This window comes from Agelaius tricolor, unplaced genomic scaffold (genome assembly GCF_023055355.1).
Source record: "Agelaius tricolor isolate 1412-34295 unplaced genomic scaffold, bAgeTri1.0.p SCAF_6, whole genome shotgun sequence".
Lineage (NCBI taxonomy): Eukaryota > Metazoa > Chordata > Aves > Passeriformes > Icteridae > Agelaius > Agelaius tricolor.
The window spans coordinates 53,529,512-53,548,505 of record NW_027269266.1 but is presented as its reverse complement, the minus strand read 5'-3'; the positions used below and the strand labels follow the sequence as shown (position 1 = coordinate 53,548,505).

Below are 18,994 nucleotides of genomic sequence, written 5' to 3'. Positions count from 1 at the left end.
AAATTAACATAAAGATCACATATAAAATCATTGGGGGGAAAAAAGGAGAACAAACTAATGGTGGAGAAAAAGCACAGAGAAGCCCTAAAGGCAAACAATAGAATTAATAAGTATGGTAAATGCAAACCACCTAAGCAAAAAATAAAAATAACAATTGGGGAAATAACAGTAAAATAGGAAAATATTTTTTCTATACTGAAGTTCCATGTCCTCAGCTCTTTGCCTCAAGGACTCCAAACACAAGGATGCCTTTTCACCCAAGTAGCAAGATATCCAGAGAAGCAAATTGAGGCTGCTGTTCATCTCTCATACAGGACTAGAGTGCTGCTTTCCTCTCTGCTCCCACATTGATGCAATATCATCACCACAGCTCAGAGAGGGTATCTGTATGAGGAACCACACTTGAGGCATATTAAGATATATAGCAATGGGGTAGCCCAGGGCTGGGACACTGGTTTACAGCTGCCCAAGGCAGCAACAAGAAACATCTCTAATGCAAATCAAGGTGTGAAGCAATTCAGTGCTTCAGAGAGATGTGTGCAGGTCACTAGTGCAGGTCACAAAAGTGAAACTAAACCACTACATCACTACTGGAGAGAAAAAGGCCTGGCTTCCTCTTTTTTATTGTATTTCGAAGTTCTTTGCTCATCCTGTTGGGTGATACCTCACTGTACCAAATTGAGGCAGAAACAATAAACCTGTGATGGAGCAGGTTAAAATGAAGTTGTGGCTGCAAAGTATCTTGAAATATTTAGGGATAATGAAATTAGAGAATTTTTTTAGTCAGTTATGACAAAAATTCCATGTTCATTCTCAATCCCAGCCATGATGAAATGTTGAAATATTTTGTTGGTATACTCCCTCACAGTATTTTCAACAGAAAAAACTGCACTTAAATTTCAGAAGCTGATATTTCCTACTTTGATGTACAAAGTAGAGAGGAACAGATCATTGCCAGACACTTATAAGAGAGAAATACCTATTCAGTGAAAAGTTGAAAGAAAACACTGTCTTTCAGTTAAAGATTTTTTCATCAGTTAATTTCTCCTAAAGTATCTTAATTATTTCTCTTTTTCAGCATTTTAATTATCCAGAATTGAATTTATCTTTGTGCAATAACACAATATGAACTATGAACATTAAGTTTGTAGCTGATTCTTAAATCACTTTTCCTACATAAATCAGGTAAATTCATATCTTTTCTTCTGCAAGAGCAAAGACACATTTGTCATCTTTTACTCTAGCTTTACATAAACAAAGGTTAAATAAAGTGTTAGCACAAAAGATTTAATCAAGGCACAGGTTTTTCCACCACACACCTACAATTTAAACATTTGACTTACACGAAAATGAATTCTTCAGTTTCTCTGGAATAGAAGAGGAAGTGCAGTTTAGGTCTAGATTGATTTTATCAGACTGTGAACAGGCTGTGACATAAATTGAGAAATACTTGAATAAAATAAATAAAACTTGAAATACTTGGGTTGGAGAGGAACAGAAAAATGTTTATGCTGTGCTGCATTACCTCCACATGCTCCATAGGCAGCAGTGTTACTGACCTTTTATTTTTCTGCCCTGCCCTCTGTCTGCCCTCTTCTAGCTTACACCACCATTGCCCCAGATAAACAATCATCAATACCATCACTCTTGCCTCAATCTATCACTGGTAAGATATTTGAGAGGGCAATCAGCCCAGTTGGAGAAACCATAAAAGTGGAAAATATATTTCTGCTTAGAAAATGGAAATATTATATTTATACTTAGGACTTGGACACACCAGGCTCTCAAGTGGTTCTCTAGCTGCCTAAGCACCCTTTTTCCTAATTACTTGTAGATATAATCATTTGCAGATATAAATTGTATTTATTATGTGCATGTGGTAGCAGTGTGCATGGAATATTCGCAGCAATATTCACAGCATTCACCTCTGGGAGGTGGTCCCTTATGGTTTCAGTCAGGAACATATGTTTTAAGTACATAGTCTGAATAGAGATTTTATTTTTCTTTGAGGCTGAAGAAGAAAATTGTTTCCTTCCACGATCATCTCAGAATTTAGAATTAGGTCAATGGGAAGGGCACATGTGCAGAGAGTGAAAGTTGCTGATTTCTCAATGTATTTCTCATCGTACATCTAACTCACCATGGGAACCTGAGTGATAGCTCGTCTGTCTGTGAAACACTCCCTGAACAAGTAGGCACTGAAGCTAAATTTCAGTTCATACAATGCTGTAAGATCTCCATTTGCCACGTGCTGTAAGAAGCTCAAGGTAACTTTCACAAGTACAGAATGTAAAATAAAGTAGATTTCTCTTGCACAACTCAAATGAAAATCCATGGTGCTTGGAGTACTTTTTCCAGCCACAGATGGAATGTAACCATTTAAATAGTTTTTATTCCATAATATTACTTTTGTGCATAAACAGTCATTAACTTTTCATTGGTGTCTTCATGGGTTAAACGGTCCCTAAGTACATTTTGACAGCACGGATTATTATGGACTCTTGTAATTTAAAATGGAAGAGAATGGAGATTGTGTATGTGTATATATTTCCTTATTCCCTCTCTTTCATAAGCTATAAGGTTTAATAGCAGTTAACACTAGACCACAGCACTTCTAAATAACAATAGCCCTGCCAATTCTAACTGGCATTCCAATTAGTCTGACAATTCTACTAATTAAGAACATTAAACTTTTAAACAAAGGCTATCTTTTTTGTGTTGGGTTTGGCAAAATGGAATTGAGGGTATAAGGAAGCCTGAACCTCTGCTTCCAAGAATTGCTGATAATTAAAGGAAATAAAAATATTTGGGGAGCATGTAGAAACATTTAGATATGGTAGTTAAATAAGAATTCAGATATGGTAGTTAAATAAGAAGCATAGGCTATCTAATAACCTCTACTATTCTATTGTAGAATATTGTAAATAATAGAGAAATGGATTTAAAAATTGAAAACTGCAAATCCACAATATATGGGTGAAAGAGGTTTGCTTTTTGGAAATTATTATTTAAGCCAGGTGCTATAGGGATTTCAGTGCATAAGGCAAACTGAGACATTCCTTTCTTTGAAGAAAAGATCCCTTTTTAAATTTTTCTTTCCTTCAGATATGAAAAAAAGCAAAGAAAAAAAGTATGTTCTGCAGTGAAAAATTTTCAGTGAATATTTGTTTTAAATCAATAATTTTTTAAAGAATTGCTCTGGTTTTGATTTTATGTATTATATGAAATTTTTAAAAGAAGCATCCTTTCAAATCCCTTTGAAGCGATTTAAAGACCTTACTTTTCCTAAGTACCTTATTCTCAGAATTAAATTTCATTACAATGCACTTAAAACACAAAGTTTTTTGCCAAAAAATAAACACATTCTTCTGATTTTTTTTTTTTTTGCCACTTTATGTAACCAGGTCAAACTGCAAATATCTTTATAATCAGGATTTCTGTTTCTGTGGGAGTAAGAGCATTTTCACAGAGTCTCTGCAAAAAAAAATCTTACTGTCACTTTGTGCCACAAGAAGCAAATTAATAACAGGTTGAATGGAAAGCAATATTTACTCTAAACCCCACCAACCTGAGCATCATAGATTTCATTCTTCCACCACCCAGCCTTCAAGACATAGTGCAGGAACTGTGAATCTCTCAGGATTTGGCCTCATGCCATAATGCCAAATATATTTCCTATGTTGCCTTACCAAATCATTACTGCACTGCCTGTATTCACACTGTTTAAGGATTTAGAAATACTGGGAGAGATGGCTATTCTAGTCACCATCTGCTAACATCAGCTGTCTTCAAAATTCATAGCAAAGTACCCTTTTGAGAGAAATCTTATCTATATGGCTTTACATAGCAAGATGTCTTACAGGTCCAAATGCAGAATGCAGACTCCAGCATGTCTCTCTAGGCAGAAAGCTCACTTCAACCCAAGTCACACACAAAATTCCTGAACACATGAATAAAAGCCTGAACATACCATAGCACACTCTTCAGAATGTATGCCTTTGAACACTTTGTTAAGTGCAATTTTTTTTTCTCTCCCAGACACAATGCAGTAATAAGACTTGAGCTGCTATATGTATTCCTCAAAAAATAGCAACTGAATTAAACATGATCAGAAAGAAACCAAAATAAAGCTAGATACATCAGATACATATTGTCTAACACTGGGAACAATGCCATGGGAAGAAAAAAAGGATTTCTAACTTGCAAAAATACGTGCATCTTCAGTACTGTTTCTGCTGACCACTGACTGTTTCAGCATTTTGCAAACTATGCCCTGTATGAACTTTTCCCAGCACTTCAAGAGCTTAAAGAGGCAGGCTCACAGTAAGGCCGCATGAGCTAGATAGAAAGCTAATACGGCCACCAGCGCAATAGAGAGGAAACACAAGCAGGATTCAGGATCAGCAAGCCACGGTCCCTTCTTAGGAAAGGAATTTTGCCAAACTTCTGGGTGCCTTCTGGCCGTGGCTATTTAAACTATTTGGAGATTCAAACTAGTCCTCAGCCAGCCAAAGGACTGAAATGAAAACTTCAGGCTGCCAAAAGATATATAATTTCCTTTGCACATCCTGTTACGTGAGATCACTAGACAGAGTGGTTACCTTCAAAATCAACACTGGGTACTCAAACTGTGGCATGGAGCACGGATTTTCATGGTTGGTGGACAAGGGAGCTGGCAAGCTGTAGGATTTACTCAACTCCTTTGAGATTGCTCAGACATGAGGAATGTTAATTACAGAAAGTACTGTTTACTTCATCTTGCACTTAAGTGCCTCACTTCTATTTCCAAAGATCACAATGTCATGTTGATTTTGGAAAACTTGATTGATTGTTTAGACAATGCTGTTTCTGAGAGGGTGTCCATGTATTTTATAAAAACCTCTATGCAGCTGTAAGTAAAATCCTCTCTTGATTCTCCTTCTTTAATTGTATACTTCTATATATGGGAATTGAATTTGTTATGTTCAGAACCTAAGAAATTTACATCTTATAACACCATCATGTCTGCTTGATCAGCATATCTGGTGAAAAACACAATTACAATGGATTTTTATAGATGACAACCATCAGTTACTCTGAAAGTAGATCTGCAGCTAGAAGTAATAGAATTGTTCATTCATCACTGAAAAAAATTGTTCTTTAAACATCAGGTTTTCCAAAACTATTTTGGGAAAATATCATTACAGCCCTATCTGAATTCAGCACCATTTTACAGCTAAGATGAAATTAACTGTGCCTTTCACTTTTACAGAAGTTTGAGGATAGAATCCAGAAAACATTTTTGTAAATTCCTATTCTATTTGCAGTGGAATTCCACCATTGAATCTCCAGGACTCTCAGGGGAAAATTGATCCTGTGGGTATAAAACCTCAAATGTTCCAGCTTGTCTCAAGGTAAAATGAGATGGTCAAGATCCTTCAAAATATATAGCTATCCATGTTCCACTGTTTTCAAATCAGTGAAAGATGCATATAGTTTTGTGTAACAAGAAAAAGCAGGAAGGCTAGGTGATTCAGTAACTGCACACACCACCTAATCTCTCAGAAAAATAATTTCTGGCATGTCTATCAAATAGACATTGGACTCTTCATGACTCCTAAATGAGTGAAAAAAGTTCAGGATCAATGCTGTAAGATCCTTATGCCTCCCTTTTTCTTCTAGAAAGTAGCATTTCTCTGCTTCATTCCTATAAACATTTAATTCTGGTACTAGCTTAGGTTTGTTTATTTTGTTTTGTGGTTTTTTTAATCCAAAATTACCTTTCATTTCAATAAGGAAAGAGCTCTAGTAAGGTTTTCTAGTACATGCATTATCACAGGTTGCAATGCTGTTTGGCAGTCATGGATGTTAGGACCAGTTAAAAGTGTAATAAGATTTGAGAAGTGTAAGGGAGACCATAGTTCATTAACAGCTTGGGATGCCTGATTGCACAGCTTTTCTGCTTTTTGAATGAAAATTTACTTATCTCAATCAGACAGTATCTCAGGAAAAGTCCTGTCCTAAAAGGGTTATAAATTCAGATAATAAAAGGGAAACAAAAAGGAGCATATATTTCCAGTAAGCCTGAGTCATCCTGCTAAACACTTAATATTATTTCCTACAAACAAGCACCTCTGCCGAGCTGTTATGAAAACTACCTGCCTACTTGTGTGTAGAGAGAATGAAGGTTTCATAGGCAATTGTAGCTCTGGCATTTACTTCTGTCAGCTACTTGCCTTCTCACCTTTAATAGTGTACATTCAAAATAGGCCTAAAGTTTTTACTTTTATTTATTTATTTTCCTAAGGTGTTCATGCTTTTAAAAAGCAGGAAATTATGATTCCTACATATGAGCTTACAGCCCACCTGGACTTAGTGGTTTCATGGGGCTAAAGAATTCAGTTCTCTAGTCTGAGGACTTTCTCCCTGCTGAGTTTCAAAGGTCTGCTGCAAATAATAAAAGTGTCTGACTTTATAATAAAGTTTGCAAGGAACATTGACAAAATTGCCCTTACAAAGCATGCCATAATTTCCTGGGAGGGAACTGTCCAACAGAAGCTAATGTTGCACTTAAGTTTTATTTACACTTCTGTCAAGTCATTGTTAATTTAACTTCTTGGTTTCCTTGCATTTTAAGATCAAATCACTGGAGAGATGCCTCTACCCGAATTAAGGTGCAAATGAGACCATACATCAATGTCAATAGTATGGATTTCATTTAACAGTAAATGCGAGAGAGAGAAAGAAATTGGAAAGGGGGAGAGGGGTTGAGGGGAGAGAGTGAGAAAGATAGTCACCATCTCATGGATTCAGACCATGTCCCATTGCCCTTTGTGGTGGTTTGACAGGAAATATGTTTTCTGGTATGGTGTGGTTAGGCCAATGGATGTTCAGATTTTAGTATTGGCACTTAATGTGCCCCTTGGGACATTGGATCCGCCTCTGAGAACACGGGGTTAAAGCAGGGCTCTCCCCTGGGAGGCTCTCTTGGGTTCCGGTCAGTGAAGGGTTCAGAGCTCCCCTGCCCGGCTTCGGGCTGGGCGGGGCAGGGGAAGCCATGCAGCCGGGTGAGGTAGGCCGGGCCCTGGACAGAAGGGAGGGGAAGGCCCCGAAGGATGGAAGGGTGGAGAAGCACCGAGAGACATCGGGCAGCCATTCCCCCACCCAGGAGAGACAGAGAGAGAGCCTGTGCCTGTGCTTGGCCGGCTGAGAAGGAGAAGAGGGGGGTGCGAGAAGGTGCCCGGCGGGGCAGCCGTGGGAGTTCTGAACAGACAGAGCCTCAGATTTTTAACCCTTTTTTTGGATGATGGAAACCCCACAAATGCTAATCCTCCTGGAGTTGAATGAGAAGACAGATACAGAGGAGATAAGAGGAAATGGGCCATGAGAGAAATAGAAAAGAACTCAGGTGGAAGAGATGATAGAGTAGCTTATGCTGGACTCTTTTTGTGTAGCCATGGACAGAGCCATGTTTCCTTGTGATACAGGGACTGCATTCTAGGGGGAGGCAATGCCTCAGGACCAAGAGGGTTCGGTGTGGGTAACCCTCGGCCCCAGGGGGTGAAAAATATGGGGGGGACAGATGTCCCAAAGTTGAGACTGTGCCCTTTTGGAGTGGGACGAAGCATCCTTAAAAGTTGACTCTAGAAGCAGCTCTGGTCGGTGTTCAGTGGTGAGAGCACTGGACATGAAAGGAAGAGGTCACCATTGGCACAAGAAGGACTCCTTCTCCTCTTGATGAACTGAGGATTGAGTATTCTGAAGGGTGGTGCCGGACTGAGAGTTGATGATTTGGGGGATGTATTGTATTGGGAATTTGGTGGGGAGGAGGAGGAGATGTATTTGTGAAGTTTTCATTTTCCTTGTGTGGTTTTTTTTTTTTCTCTTCCTTTTCCTTGTAGTTCAGTTAATAATTTTTTTTTTTTCCTAAGTGGGAGCCTGCTTTGCTTATTCCTGGTCACATCTCACGGCAAAAACCAGGGAGAGAGTATTCTCATGGAGGTCCTGCCATTGTGCCAGTGTCAAACCATGACACCCTTCTTCTGGTTTTCTCAGTGAAGGGGCTCTCACAAAAGAAAGTCCAATGGGTTACTATATGTTCAGGTACAGGTGGGAACAGCCAAGCACCTCCCCTGTTGTGGAGAGTTTTACATTGGCTTTTGCAGCACTGAGGATCTGTTGCAACACTGTGTATCACATGCAGTACCCTTGTGGAAGGCTTCAGAAATGTGTCTGCGGGCTGTGGCTTCCCCTCGTGGGACCCAGGCAGAGCTGATTTTCAGGACAGCTGCTGGGTTTGGCTTTCCTTGTAGGTACTTTCTTCTCCGGAAGCCTTGCTTACTTCTCCATAGACCTGAGGTAAGTGGACAATAGTAACACCTTTAACTTATCAGAAATTCTTATCAGGTGACTTAACTCACAGTCTAAATTCCAGGAATCCAGGAGGCATACTAGGGATAGGTGGGAAACGTAGAGGGGACCGGTAGGGGGGATGGGTTGGGAGGTCATGTAGGGGGCTGGGCTTGGGTGGTTGCACGTGAGCAGTTGCTTCTTTATATTATTTGCTATAGTGGGCAAAGTCCTTCAATGATCTTAACAGTGTTCAAGGCAATTGTGATCTTTAAGTCTCTTACATTGCATTTTGAATTTAATTTATAGAATCCATACATTAAAAAAATCCATATATATATATATATATATATATATATATATATACACACACACACATATACAGGTCCTAATCAAACTGCTCATCTTGTGGCATGTGGTTTCTGTAAGGCCACTCTGCTCTTCTGTGTCAGTGCTGTAGCCATGTGCTCAGAGCTCCCACCACTTCCTGGACAGTCTTTGTCCCAGCATGACCCCACCATGTAGAGTGCAGCATGTCATCACTCCATGTGGGATGAACAACCCTGTCACAGGGAGAAGACTGCAGAAAGGGAGAAAAAAGTTTTGGGAATATCTACACAGGTAATCTAGGGAGACTATCTCATCAGGCACCTCTTGCTGAGGGAGATTAGCAGTGGGGAGAAGAAAGCAGCCACTAGCTGTAGAGAGATTGCAAGCAAATCCATGGAAGAAAAAGCATACATCATAGTTCTGAGGTCTCGTTGGGGAGGGGGAAGCAGTGCAGGTCTCTTCTGGGGTCACACACACCCACACTATTGATGCCTACAAATTTTAGTTTTTTATACATTTTTCATAAATTTGCAACTTTGCAGCCTCTTACTACACAGTTAATACACAGCTCCTGATATTTATCGTACCCTGTCTCTTAGATATTAGAATAATAAGCTAACCCTCCTAATCCATACTTGGAATTCTGTTTAGTCTTATTCTTAAGAAGAAGAAGCCTGACAAGGACATTTTGTTTTTCACTAGAACTTAAATGGCATAACAAGAAATGGGGCAAAGAAGCCCCTGGAACAACTCTAATGAGGCAGAACTCAGATGAAATTTCCTACCCAACTGGTCTTCTAATTGAACAATATTTTTTAAATATACTAATTTGTTAAACTTACAAAAATTGCAGAAATCTCATTCTGGATGTGCCCATGACAATGGGGAAGCTTTCAATTAAGACCTGCTTTTTAGCTCACTATTTTAACACTGTTGCAAGTTTATTTGATTTTTGACAACACTATGTCTACTAAAAAGGACTAGCTGCAAGGCCCTTGAAAAAAACATGCATTGATGGGACCAGAGAGTCTCAAAATGGAAGCACAGAGGAAGAACATCTGTGAATCGCTGTAGGCATCACATCACCTCAAAAGGAGGAAAGTCATCATCACTGATTAGCTGTTTGACAGAGATTGCCATTAAAGAATGAATAGTGAGGAGCAGTGTCAGGGTGTGTCCTTTAGCCAAATGTCCCCGCAGCAGCTTCTAAATATTTACAAATTTACTGATTTCAGACCATCCTCAAGGTAGGATAACAGAGAGTGTGACCACTTCAGTCACAAAGTATGGATGAAAAAAAACATTTCTCAGATGTACCACAGGGCTGCTTCACACCACAAAGCAATAGCAATTATCTTAACACCCTGCAGCGTAATTTAAAAAAACAAAGGTATTTTCCATTTTAAAATTATTTAGTTCCACCATCTTTCAACTCCTTTATATTTGTGTGAACCAGGAGTAACTCAAAATTAATAACATTATCCCAAATGTATTTTCTATCTACATAAGACCTATTCTAGTCATGTGTTTCAGAAATCTTAGAGTAATTTCTGGGCACAAACTTAATTTTGGTTAACCATAAGCAATTACAGTTAGCAACCATTTTCAGATTCTACAGTTTTACTCAAATAACTCCCATTAAAATAGAGTAACTAACCCCTTTACAGCTCTTTCCCATTTGTGTCTAACAGCTTATTCAAAACATGAAACTAAGCTTGCCTGATTACAGCAAGAAGTACATCCTTAATAAAGGGGACCTAATTCAAAACATATTTTGCCACATTGGCAGATAGGTTAAAAATTGTATTTTCAGACGGAACCAAATCCTCTTGAGCTAATGTAGTTTATTTCTCTGAAGCCAGGGGTCCTTATTGGCGTTTTCTAATCTGTCCTGGGAGAAGGACATATATTGTCTTAGAACTGGCAGAAGAGTGCTTAGTCAACTTGATTGGAACGGCAAGTTCCCCTCATAAAAAAGTCCACAGTCTACAGCAGTATAATGGGGACATGGAGACGCAGAAGAGGGACAGCTCTTCACAGACAGAGAGACACATCACTTTAGTCCCACAGTGTGCTAGCTGCACACAGGATAGGCAGCTGGCATGCAACATGCATGTGGCACATGGTTCTGGTTCTTTCCCCAGCAGCTCATTTTATAGAGACAGTCCAGGCTTTACCAAGAAAGTCCCAAATCTAACCAATCTGAAACTCACTTTCTGAGCAATCTGAAACTCACCAAAGCTAGCAGACCAGGGTCCCTGCCCAAGATACTATCCTCTTTGAATATTTTTGTAAAACAATATAATTTAAATTAAAAAAAAAAGTAAATAAAGCACAAACCCCAAACCAACCAATCCACCAAAACCTCAAAAGCACACACAAAACTCCTGCCAAAGGAGGTGTTCCCACCTCCTCCTTAGCATTAAACACAGCAGGAGACCAGAACCACTGTTTTCTACACTCTTACCCATGTATTTGTCCCTTATGGTCTGACTTTGCAATTTAGGATGCACTAGACATACATTTTCCCCCAGTCTCACTCTCAAGGCAGCAGTTGCTCTGGTGTTTGGGCTGTGCATGTGGGTGCTGTGGCAGGAAGGCAATCTCACATCAGGTCATGAGTGTGGAAGAGGGAGTTTGGCATCATGATTGTCACTGTGTCTGTGTTGCAGTGATGTCTAGTGTGTACATTAGAAAGAAGAGGAAACAAATAAAAGAAAAAGATTTAGCTATCTTCCCCTTCTGAACAGTTTCCTGCTGTCCACTGCGATGCAGAGGATCAGGAATGGAACATCACGCCATGATCAATATGATCAAGTGAGGCCAAATTTATTATCCCCAAAAGGGCTAAATTTATAATAAGTTTCTACTGTTCACGCGTTTCTAGCTAATACATAATTGGTTAATCCTAGCTGTTCACACATCTGAAATTGAATGCTGATTGGATCTTCTAATTTTTCATACGCCTTGCTGTGGTCGTCTCGCCCACCCATTGCTTCTCTTTTTTCTCACTTTCTTAAACTTGCTGAGTCTTGATGACTCTTCTTCTTGTATCTTTCTCAAGGATATACTGACCCCGTTTCTAAATATGTCCATTATCCATTGTTTGTGAACATGTCCATTATCCATTATTACCAGCAGGCTGGATTGTGCATCGGCTGAATGTGGCCATTGTCTTGCAAAAACTCCTCAATCTGCAAAAAATCCTCAGCAGTCCACAAGGTCCCATTGCTCCCAGTGAATGACTAAGGTTACCACACTTCAAAATGTTCCTGAGTTCCTTAATTTGATGTGGTTTTTCCTGTTCCAGCAAAATGGGGAAGTGTGGGCCAGTTAGGAGAGGGTTTGAGAGGATGATTTAAAAAAAAAAGTAAATAAAATAATAAAGAGAGAGAGAAAAAAGAAAAAGAGTAAGTGCTCCAATGATAGCATATTGAACTTACTTGAAGGACTCACATTGAATGCAGCGCAGTTTGGGTCAGTCCCCCTCATACCCCATGGAGATTCTGGAGACCTTGGAACTCAGTATTATTTCAGTAAATTTATTAATGACTCAGTATTATTTAAATGAATCTATCAATATTTGGTTGTGTTATTATTTATATATATTAATATTAACACATTATTATAATATTGCATTTGAAATAGTTTCACTTTTAATTCAAGACTAGACAGTCCATGTACAGGAAAAAAATTGTGATATGTGTTCTGTAGCATATTTGCTGCTGTGCAGCCATTCTATAGAGTGCATTTAAGTGTATTTTGTGTACTATTCTTAACATGCATTCACAGTAGACAGCAAAGCAGCAGTTATTCGGTATGCTGTGAATGCCTATTAACAGCAGTACCTATTTGCATATCATGGATCCCTAATACAAAATAGGCATAGTAAAAGCCTTATGAAAAGTTATTATGCATGCACAGTAGAGGCTTTTTAAACCTTGATATCTCAGCTATTTTGTTTCTCCACAACTTATTTGAAAATATTAAAAAGGTCAAATGATGGATTAGGAATGTGTGAAACTGTAGTATTACTCCTATGGAGGTAACCATTCAACACAAACTAATTCATTTTTGGTTTTATTAGCACTATAAAAGATGTTCAAAAATGCATTTGAGTTGTTAAAAAAAATAACCACCTACTTCAATAATAAGAGAGGACAGAGAAAATAGTTTCATATATTTTGAGCACCGTGTGATATAATTGAGAATTTTGTTGGTCCTTTTCTAAACACAGAACTATTGCAATGTCAACCTTTCTTTCAGTATCTCATGGTATTTTTAGTATGTATCGAAACAGTGTTGGTTACCCTAGGACTTTTAATTTTTAGATTATCTTGCATTTTTTAATACTTGAAAATGCAAAATCCTTGAAAAGGTGGACAATCCCTAGAATCTTTAACAATATAAATCTTAATACATTAATTCCTATTGGGGATAATGGGATTCTGCCCTCTCCTTTGTTACAGATTGTAATGTTTGTGGTAAAAATGAAATGAATGCTATGAATAGTACAGCACTTGCTCTTTTTTGAACAGTTTTCCTTAAAGTTTTAACATCTTTGTCACTTCAGATAAATTTTCCTTAATAAACAAAAACTAAAAAAAAGCCTCTTTTTTATAAAGAATGAGAGAACACTGAATGTCTTACTTTAAAATAAATCAAAAACCACAAAACCCTCAATGTTTGGGGTGAGGTGTTTTTTCTAATGAAAGGCTGTAAATCGTTGAGCACATCCATATAGATGTATAAAACAGATGTATATGTGATCTTCCCACACACATGTTGTTCTGTACTGCAGTCTTATTTTTTGTTCCCATCTCTAATCAAAAAAATACCCCAACATATTTAAATGAAACTTTGTGAAAGAAAAAATAATTGGGTGAAGGCTTGAGGGCTGAGAACATTAATGCCAAGGTTTGGACCAATGTGAATTGAAGCAGATGAATTATAAACCCTTCAAAAGCAGAATTTATAATGGAAATGCTGACACGGACCCATAACAATAGCAGCTCTGCCAAGTATTATTTTAATACTAAAAGCATACTCAGTCACTCATTATTTTATTATAGAAATTATTTCTTTACAAAAAAGCAGTGATACACAATAATAATGAAACCAAATTTTAAAAAAGAATGTTTCTAAGGTGACTCCTGTAACTCCCTTGATATCACTTATATGTGACATACCACTCTTTGAATTAAAAAAAAGCACAAACCCCTAACACATGAAGGTGGAGTTTGTAATAAGCTCCATGGCAAGGCTGAGCTAAGAGTCTTTGTGAGCTTCCTTTAAGTGTTTTGCCAGCAGAAGGAGACAAAAGGGTTAAAAAGGAAGAGCACAGGAGAGGCAGCTGACAGGAGAAACAAGGGCATGAAGAGAGGAGAAGCTAGGTATCAAAACAGAAGAGCAGGGGGAGATTTTAGGTGGTTTTCAAAGGGAATAACACAGTTTTTAAAGAGATATTGGGGAAGCATTCATGAAAAAGCTAGGCAGACTGAGAAAATATGGCAGGGGCCAAACCTTTGAGAATCCTAAGCTACACTTTTGAGCAGGTGCATCCCAGTCACATTGCAACATGCCAGAGCAGGTCAGTGTGCCTTGCCACATGCTTCAGAAAAAAGGCATGATTTGTTAAACCTTCGTGCTGTATGTCCAGTTTTCTATAAATGCCTCTTTTATTTTGCAATGTCAAAAAACACCAAGGGATGTGAAGGAAGGATTTCTTACAGATGGCATGAGGTTTTCTCCTATTATTCTGTGCTCTGGGGCAAGAAGCTGCACTCCAAAAAACCCCACACCCCAAAAATCTCACCCAGCAGCATCACACAAAAACTACTTTTTGTGACTGTGCTATGCATTATAGAGCCAGAATTACTTCCGTATTACTGCCTTCCTTTCCCTGCCTTTTCTTTTTTGTCCCTGGGTACCAGGTGCACTGGAGGGACTCAGATCAATACAAGACAACATTTCTCGTATAAACAATGCCATATTAACAACCAGAGGGCAGCTGTACCTGTAGGCAGGGATAGCACCAAATGCTGGCATGTCTATCCATGCAGCTAGACTGCTAAAAAGAAGCAACCACAGTGGAAATGCACCTACTGTAAGTGAAATGCGGGTGCAGAATTTTTTTCTTTTCTTTTTTCTATCAGTCTAACCTTCTGTGTTGATACATGAATGCTGGTACCCACTTAGAGGGATGCCAGATGATCAGTGCAGAATGAAGGTCCCAGGAGAAAGACTCACGTGGTTTTCTCTGCCCCGTGACGTCACTAGCAGATGGCATGGGTACCAGCTCTGGCAGTTGGCATCAATGTCACTTTTTAGAGATCAATGAGATAGTGCAGATATACACAGATCTAGACTCCAGCAGACGATGCGACATTCAGACTGAAAAGATTTGGAAGGCAAAAAATGAAAACTGATTGTTGAATGAAATAAAAAGCTAAGGTAATACAAATAAAGATATATTTCAATTGGTGTTGGGTGTGCATGCAAGTGTTTAAAGATACAGTATCATTGTCTTGTTTTTTGTGTATGCTATTTGCTGTCTAGTAACTCCTACCATTTTATTTTTCTGATGCAATTACAAACTTTCATTGCTTTTATGTAATACTGCAAATGTGTAGACAGTACTGATAGAGTTAGTCTTTGACTGGGGTTTTTGTTTAATTTTGTTCTGTTAAAAGTCCCTGCATTTACTTTGCTTGTCTCTTTGAAGTACATGGGATACAAGCTTTTGCTGTTCCCAAACTGCAAATGAAAGCAAAGTAATTGGGAAAAGGAAATTATTTTTCCTTTCCAGGCTGGATTCTGAGCACACGTGCAGGATTGCAGTCAGAATCTACAGACCGCTCCTGTCAGCTAAGAGCTGGAGGAAGACATCTGAGCCTCGCAGAACATAAACACTGCTATAGCGGGCAGGGAATTTTTCACCTCCCCCCCTCCCCTCCCCAGTTGATGGGAAAGAAAAGAAAAAGGAGAAAAGAACAAGAAAAAAAGCAAATAAGTTGATTCTAACAAAACAGATAATATCAAATAGAATTTTTGCTTGAAAAAGGGAGAAAAAAAGAGGTAGGGGGATTTTATTTCCTAACTCTAATCTGAATACGTTTAGAGTTAAATAATTCTGATTTTTGTCTTAATATGAAATAAGTATTATGTGATTTTAATATAAATAACTAGGAAAAATGCTTTGTTTTGAATTATATTACTAGCTGAGTGATTTGGGGGGTATATTCCATTTTTTTACCTTCTCAGCCACTGTAACTTACTAAAGTTTAATATCTTGATACATAAAGGAAGAAATGTGGAGAACAAAAACCCACAATTTTGAAGTATAAGTCAAAAAGTGATTTTAAAATATTTACCATCAGGTAATAGAGATATGGCACTTTTTCAATTTTAAAACTCCACTCCCTCTCCTCATTTTTCCACCCAGGGGAATTACGATTAATGAAATTTCTGTAGTGCTTTGTCACGTTTTGCATTTCTTTGAATTCCATGATGGTGAGAGTTTGAAAGATTTAAAAAAAAATGAGCAGGGAGCTAACTGTACATTTAAAATATGAATTTACTCCATATTTATCTGTGATAAATGTGGTTTTTTAGTTGCAGGGTCAAATGTTTCAAGTGATTTTAGAATTCTCAACAGCTATTATTTTTTTAAACATGGGTATTTGCAACTGCCATTTTATTAAAAAAATATAGACTGAGCATTTATACACACACACATATACACACATGCACACACTCTCTCTTTTTAGAAGAGCTTACACACAGACACAAATAAGGTGCATGAGGCTGTCTGTGTGAGTCGGAAAACTTTAAAAATGGAAATATTTAAACATTGTGCTGGCATTCTTTCAGGTAACTTAAGATTGTAGAACCATGTTAACACTACCATTTGATGAGTCTGTTGTAATGCCAGAATCCCAGATGTGTAGAAAGTTTCCCAGAGAAAGTGATGACCAAAAGCAAATGAAGAACACAGAAAGCTTTTCAAAGCAGATCATCCTCCGAGGAAAGAATATTAAAAGATCTCCTGGAGAAGAAACAGAAAAAGAGGAAGAAGAGGAAGAGAGAGAAGAGGAGGATGAGAATGGCTTGCCAAGGCGAAGGGGCCTTAGGAAAAAAAAGACAAGCAAGATAAGGATGGAAAGAATTAAATTCAGGCGTCAAGAAGCCAATGCTAGAGAGAGGAACCGTATGCACGGCCTTAACGATGCTCTGGACAATTTAAGGAAAGTTGTCCCTTGTTATTCTAAAACACAAAAACTGTCTAAAATTGAAACTTTAAGACTAGCCAAGAACTATATTTGGGCTCTTTCTGAAATACTGCGAATTGGGAAGAGACCTGACCTGCTCACCTTTGTCCAAAACTTGTGCAAGGGTCTGTCCCAGCCAACTACAAACTTGGTGGCAGGATGCCTGCAGCTGAATGCCAGAAGTTTCCTAATGGGCCAGGCAGGTGAAGGTGCCCATCATACCCGCACACCCTACTCCACCTTCTATCCTCCCTACCACAGCCCGGAGCTTGGCACCCCCCCAGGGCATGGGACTCTTGACAACTCTAAGTCCATGAAACCATACAATTACTGCAGCACTTACGAGTCCTTCTACGAAAGCACATCCCCTGAGTGCGCCAGCCCACAGTTTGAAGGTCCCTTAAGTCCTCCCCCAATTAACTATAATGGGATATTTTCCCTGAAGCAAGAGGAAAGCTTGGACTATGGCAAAAATTACAATTATGGCATGCATTACTGTGCAGTGCCACCCAGGGGTCCCCTTGGGCAGAGCTCGATGTTCAGGTTGCCTACAGAGAGCCACTTCCCTTATGACTTACATCTGCGCAGCCAGTCTCTCACCATGCAAGATGAATTGAATGCAGTTTTTCATAATTAATGAGGAAAATGAAAATAAACAGTGGTCATTCACCTCCCCATCTAATTAAGAGCAAGCAGATGCTTGGGCACTGCGTAATTGGCACAATTCTGTTTAAAATGTTTACTAGTTCCTAAAGTGTGTTTCAGCTATTGTGAAGATTTTCTATGTATTAATAAACCCTTTTTATTGTAAGTATTTTTTTTTCTGTAATCACTGTGAGAATATGTTTCCTCCCAGAGGTTTTCTCTCTCCTTTTTAACTTTTTGTTTCCCTATTTATTTGATTTGTTGAGCAGTGTGTCTGAACAATATTACTGAAATAAAAGCGTACACACTGTGTGAAGTCAGTGTCTATTTTGATTGTATAGTAATTATACAAATGCATGTTATTGAAATCAGATTGATAAAAATTATGTATTTATAATTGGTAGAAAATATATATTATGTATTCAAGGAGAGCTGGATTAAAAATATTAAGAATTTTAAAGTAATTATCCAGAACTGAGATGGGCTTGCAATGTGCAGAGGTGAGGGGGCAGCAATATTGAAAGCTATGCAAAAAAAAAAAAAAAAGGCAAACAAGAAAGTGAAATAGTTTTTGGGTTGTTGGTTTTCGGTAAACTAAGGAAAAAAATGATTGTCATTGACATTATTCAGCCTGATTTTAGAGTGTTGCTGACAGGGGCCACATGATTATATTTAGAAGATGTTGTCAAAAATTTGCGTCAGTTATTTTGACCATATATAATAAGCACTTTTTATTTGTGTTATTATGACTTCAGATGTAAAGGTTTGTTACAAAAATGTATAACTGTGGTTTCTCACTACAAAATTGACATGCAATTAAAGATAGATGTTTCCACTTTTAAAATACATCTATTGGCTGTGATACTATAGCTGCGTGTATTTTGTCTGATATTTATTATTTCGCAGTATACAGCTGCCTTTGGTCTTGTCTACACACCTTTTTTCCCAGGACACTCATAATGCTTAAATCTGGGGTAGGAAGTCAAGAATTATCAGGGTGAACCTCATGCTATTTTCAGAGGGATGTATTAGTGATGCAGTAGATTCAAAATACCACATAAACAGCTGTGTGTTAAATGAAATAACATGTTATGGAAAGAAAGTAACTTTATATCTCAATGAAATGCCAAATTTCATATGGGGAAGAGCCCTGAGCTAACACACAGGACACTAGCTGCTCCTCTAGCTCATTGGGGGAATGGCAGGAGCATGAGAATTACAAGGACTTCAGAGAAAAAGAATTCCTGGACACTGCTAAACATAGCGTTGATTAAAAAACAGCACCAGTAAACTATATACGTGTATGCAACCCACACTAGTTCAGCAGCTACAGAGGTCTGCACGGTCCCACACACCTTAAAAGTTTATCTTAGCTGAGCCTCAGTTGTTTTCTAACCTGGTAGAGCTATTTATCTATAAAC

At 38.3% G+C, this 18,994-nt stretch overlaps 1 protein-coding gene across 3 annotated transcripts; it reads left to right on the top strand.

Annotated features, from left to right (window-relative positions):
* The first annotated feature begins 14,955 nt into the window (after positions 1-14,955).
* NEUROD6 (neuronal differentiation 6) lies at positions 14,956-18,442 on the top strand. 3 transcript variants are annotated; one of them, XM_071429851.1, is made up of 3 exons: positions 14,956-15,111; positions 15,467-15,735; positions 16,531-18,442. In XM_071429851.1, exon 3 carries the CDS (start codon positions 16,552-16,554, stop codon positions 17,563-17,565), a length of 1,014 nt encoding a protein of 337 aa, XP_071285952.1. In that variant the 5' UTR covers positions 14,956-15,111; positions 15,467-15,735; positions 16,531-16,551; the 3' UTR covers positions 17,566-18,442. The 3 variants fall into 3 exon arrangements, with proteins under 3 accessions (XP_071285952.1, XP_071285951.1, XP_071285953.1); XM_071429850.1 differs by having other exon boundaries at positions 15,467-18,442; XM_071429852.1 differs by lacking the exon at positions 15,467-15,735 and having other exon boundaries at positions 14,968-15,111.
* Positions 18,443-18,994: the final 552 nt, after the last annotated feature.

Coding starts and splice junctions, on each gene's coding strand:
- NEUROD6 (XM_071429851.1), top strand. CDS start 16,552: ATGTTAACACTACCATTTGATGAGTCTGTTGTAATGCCAGAATCCCAG.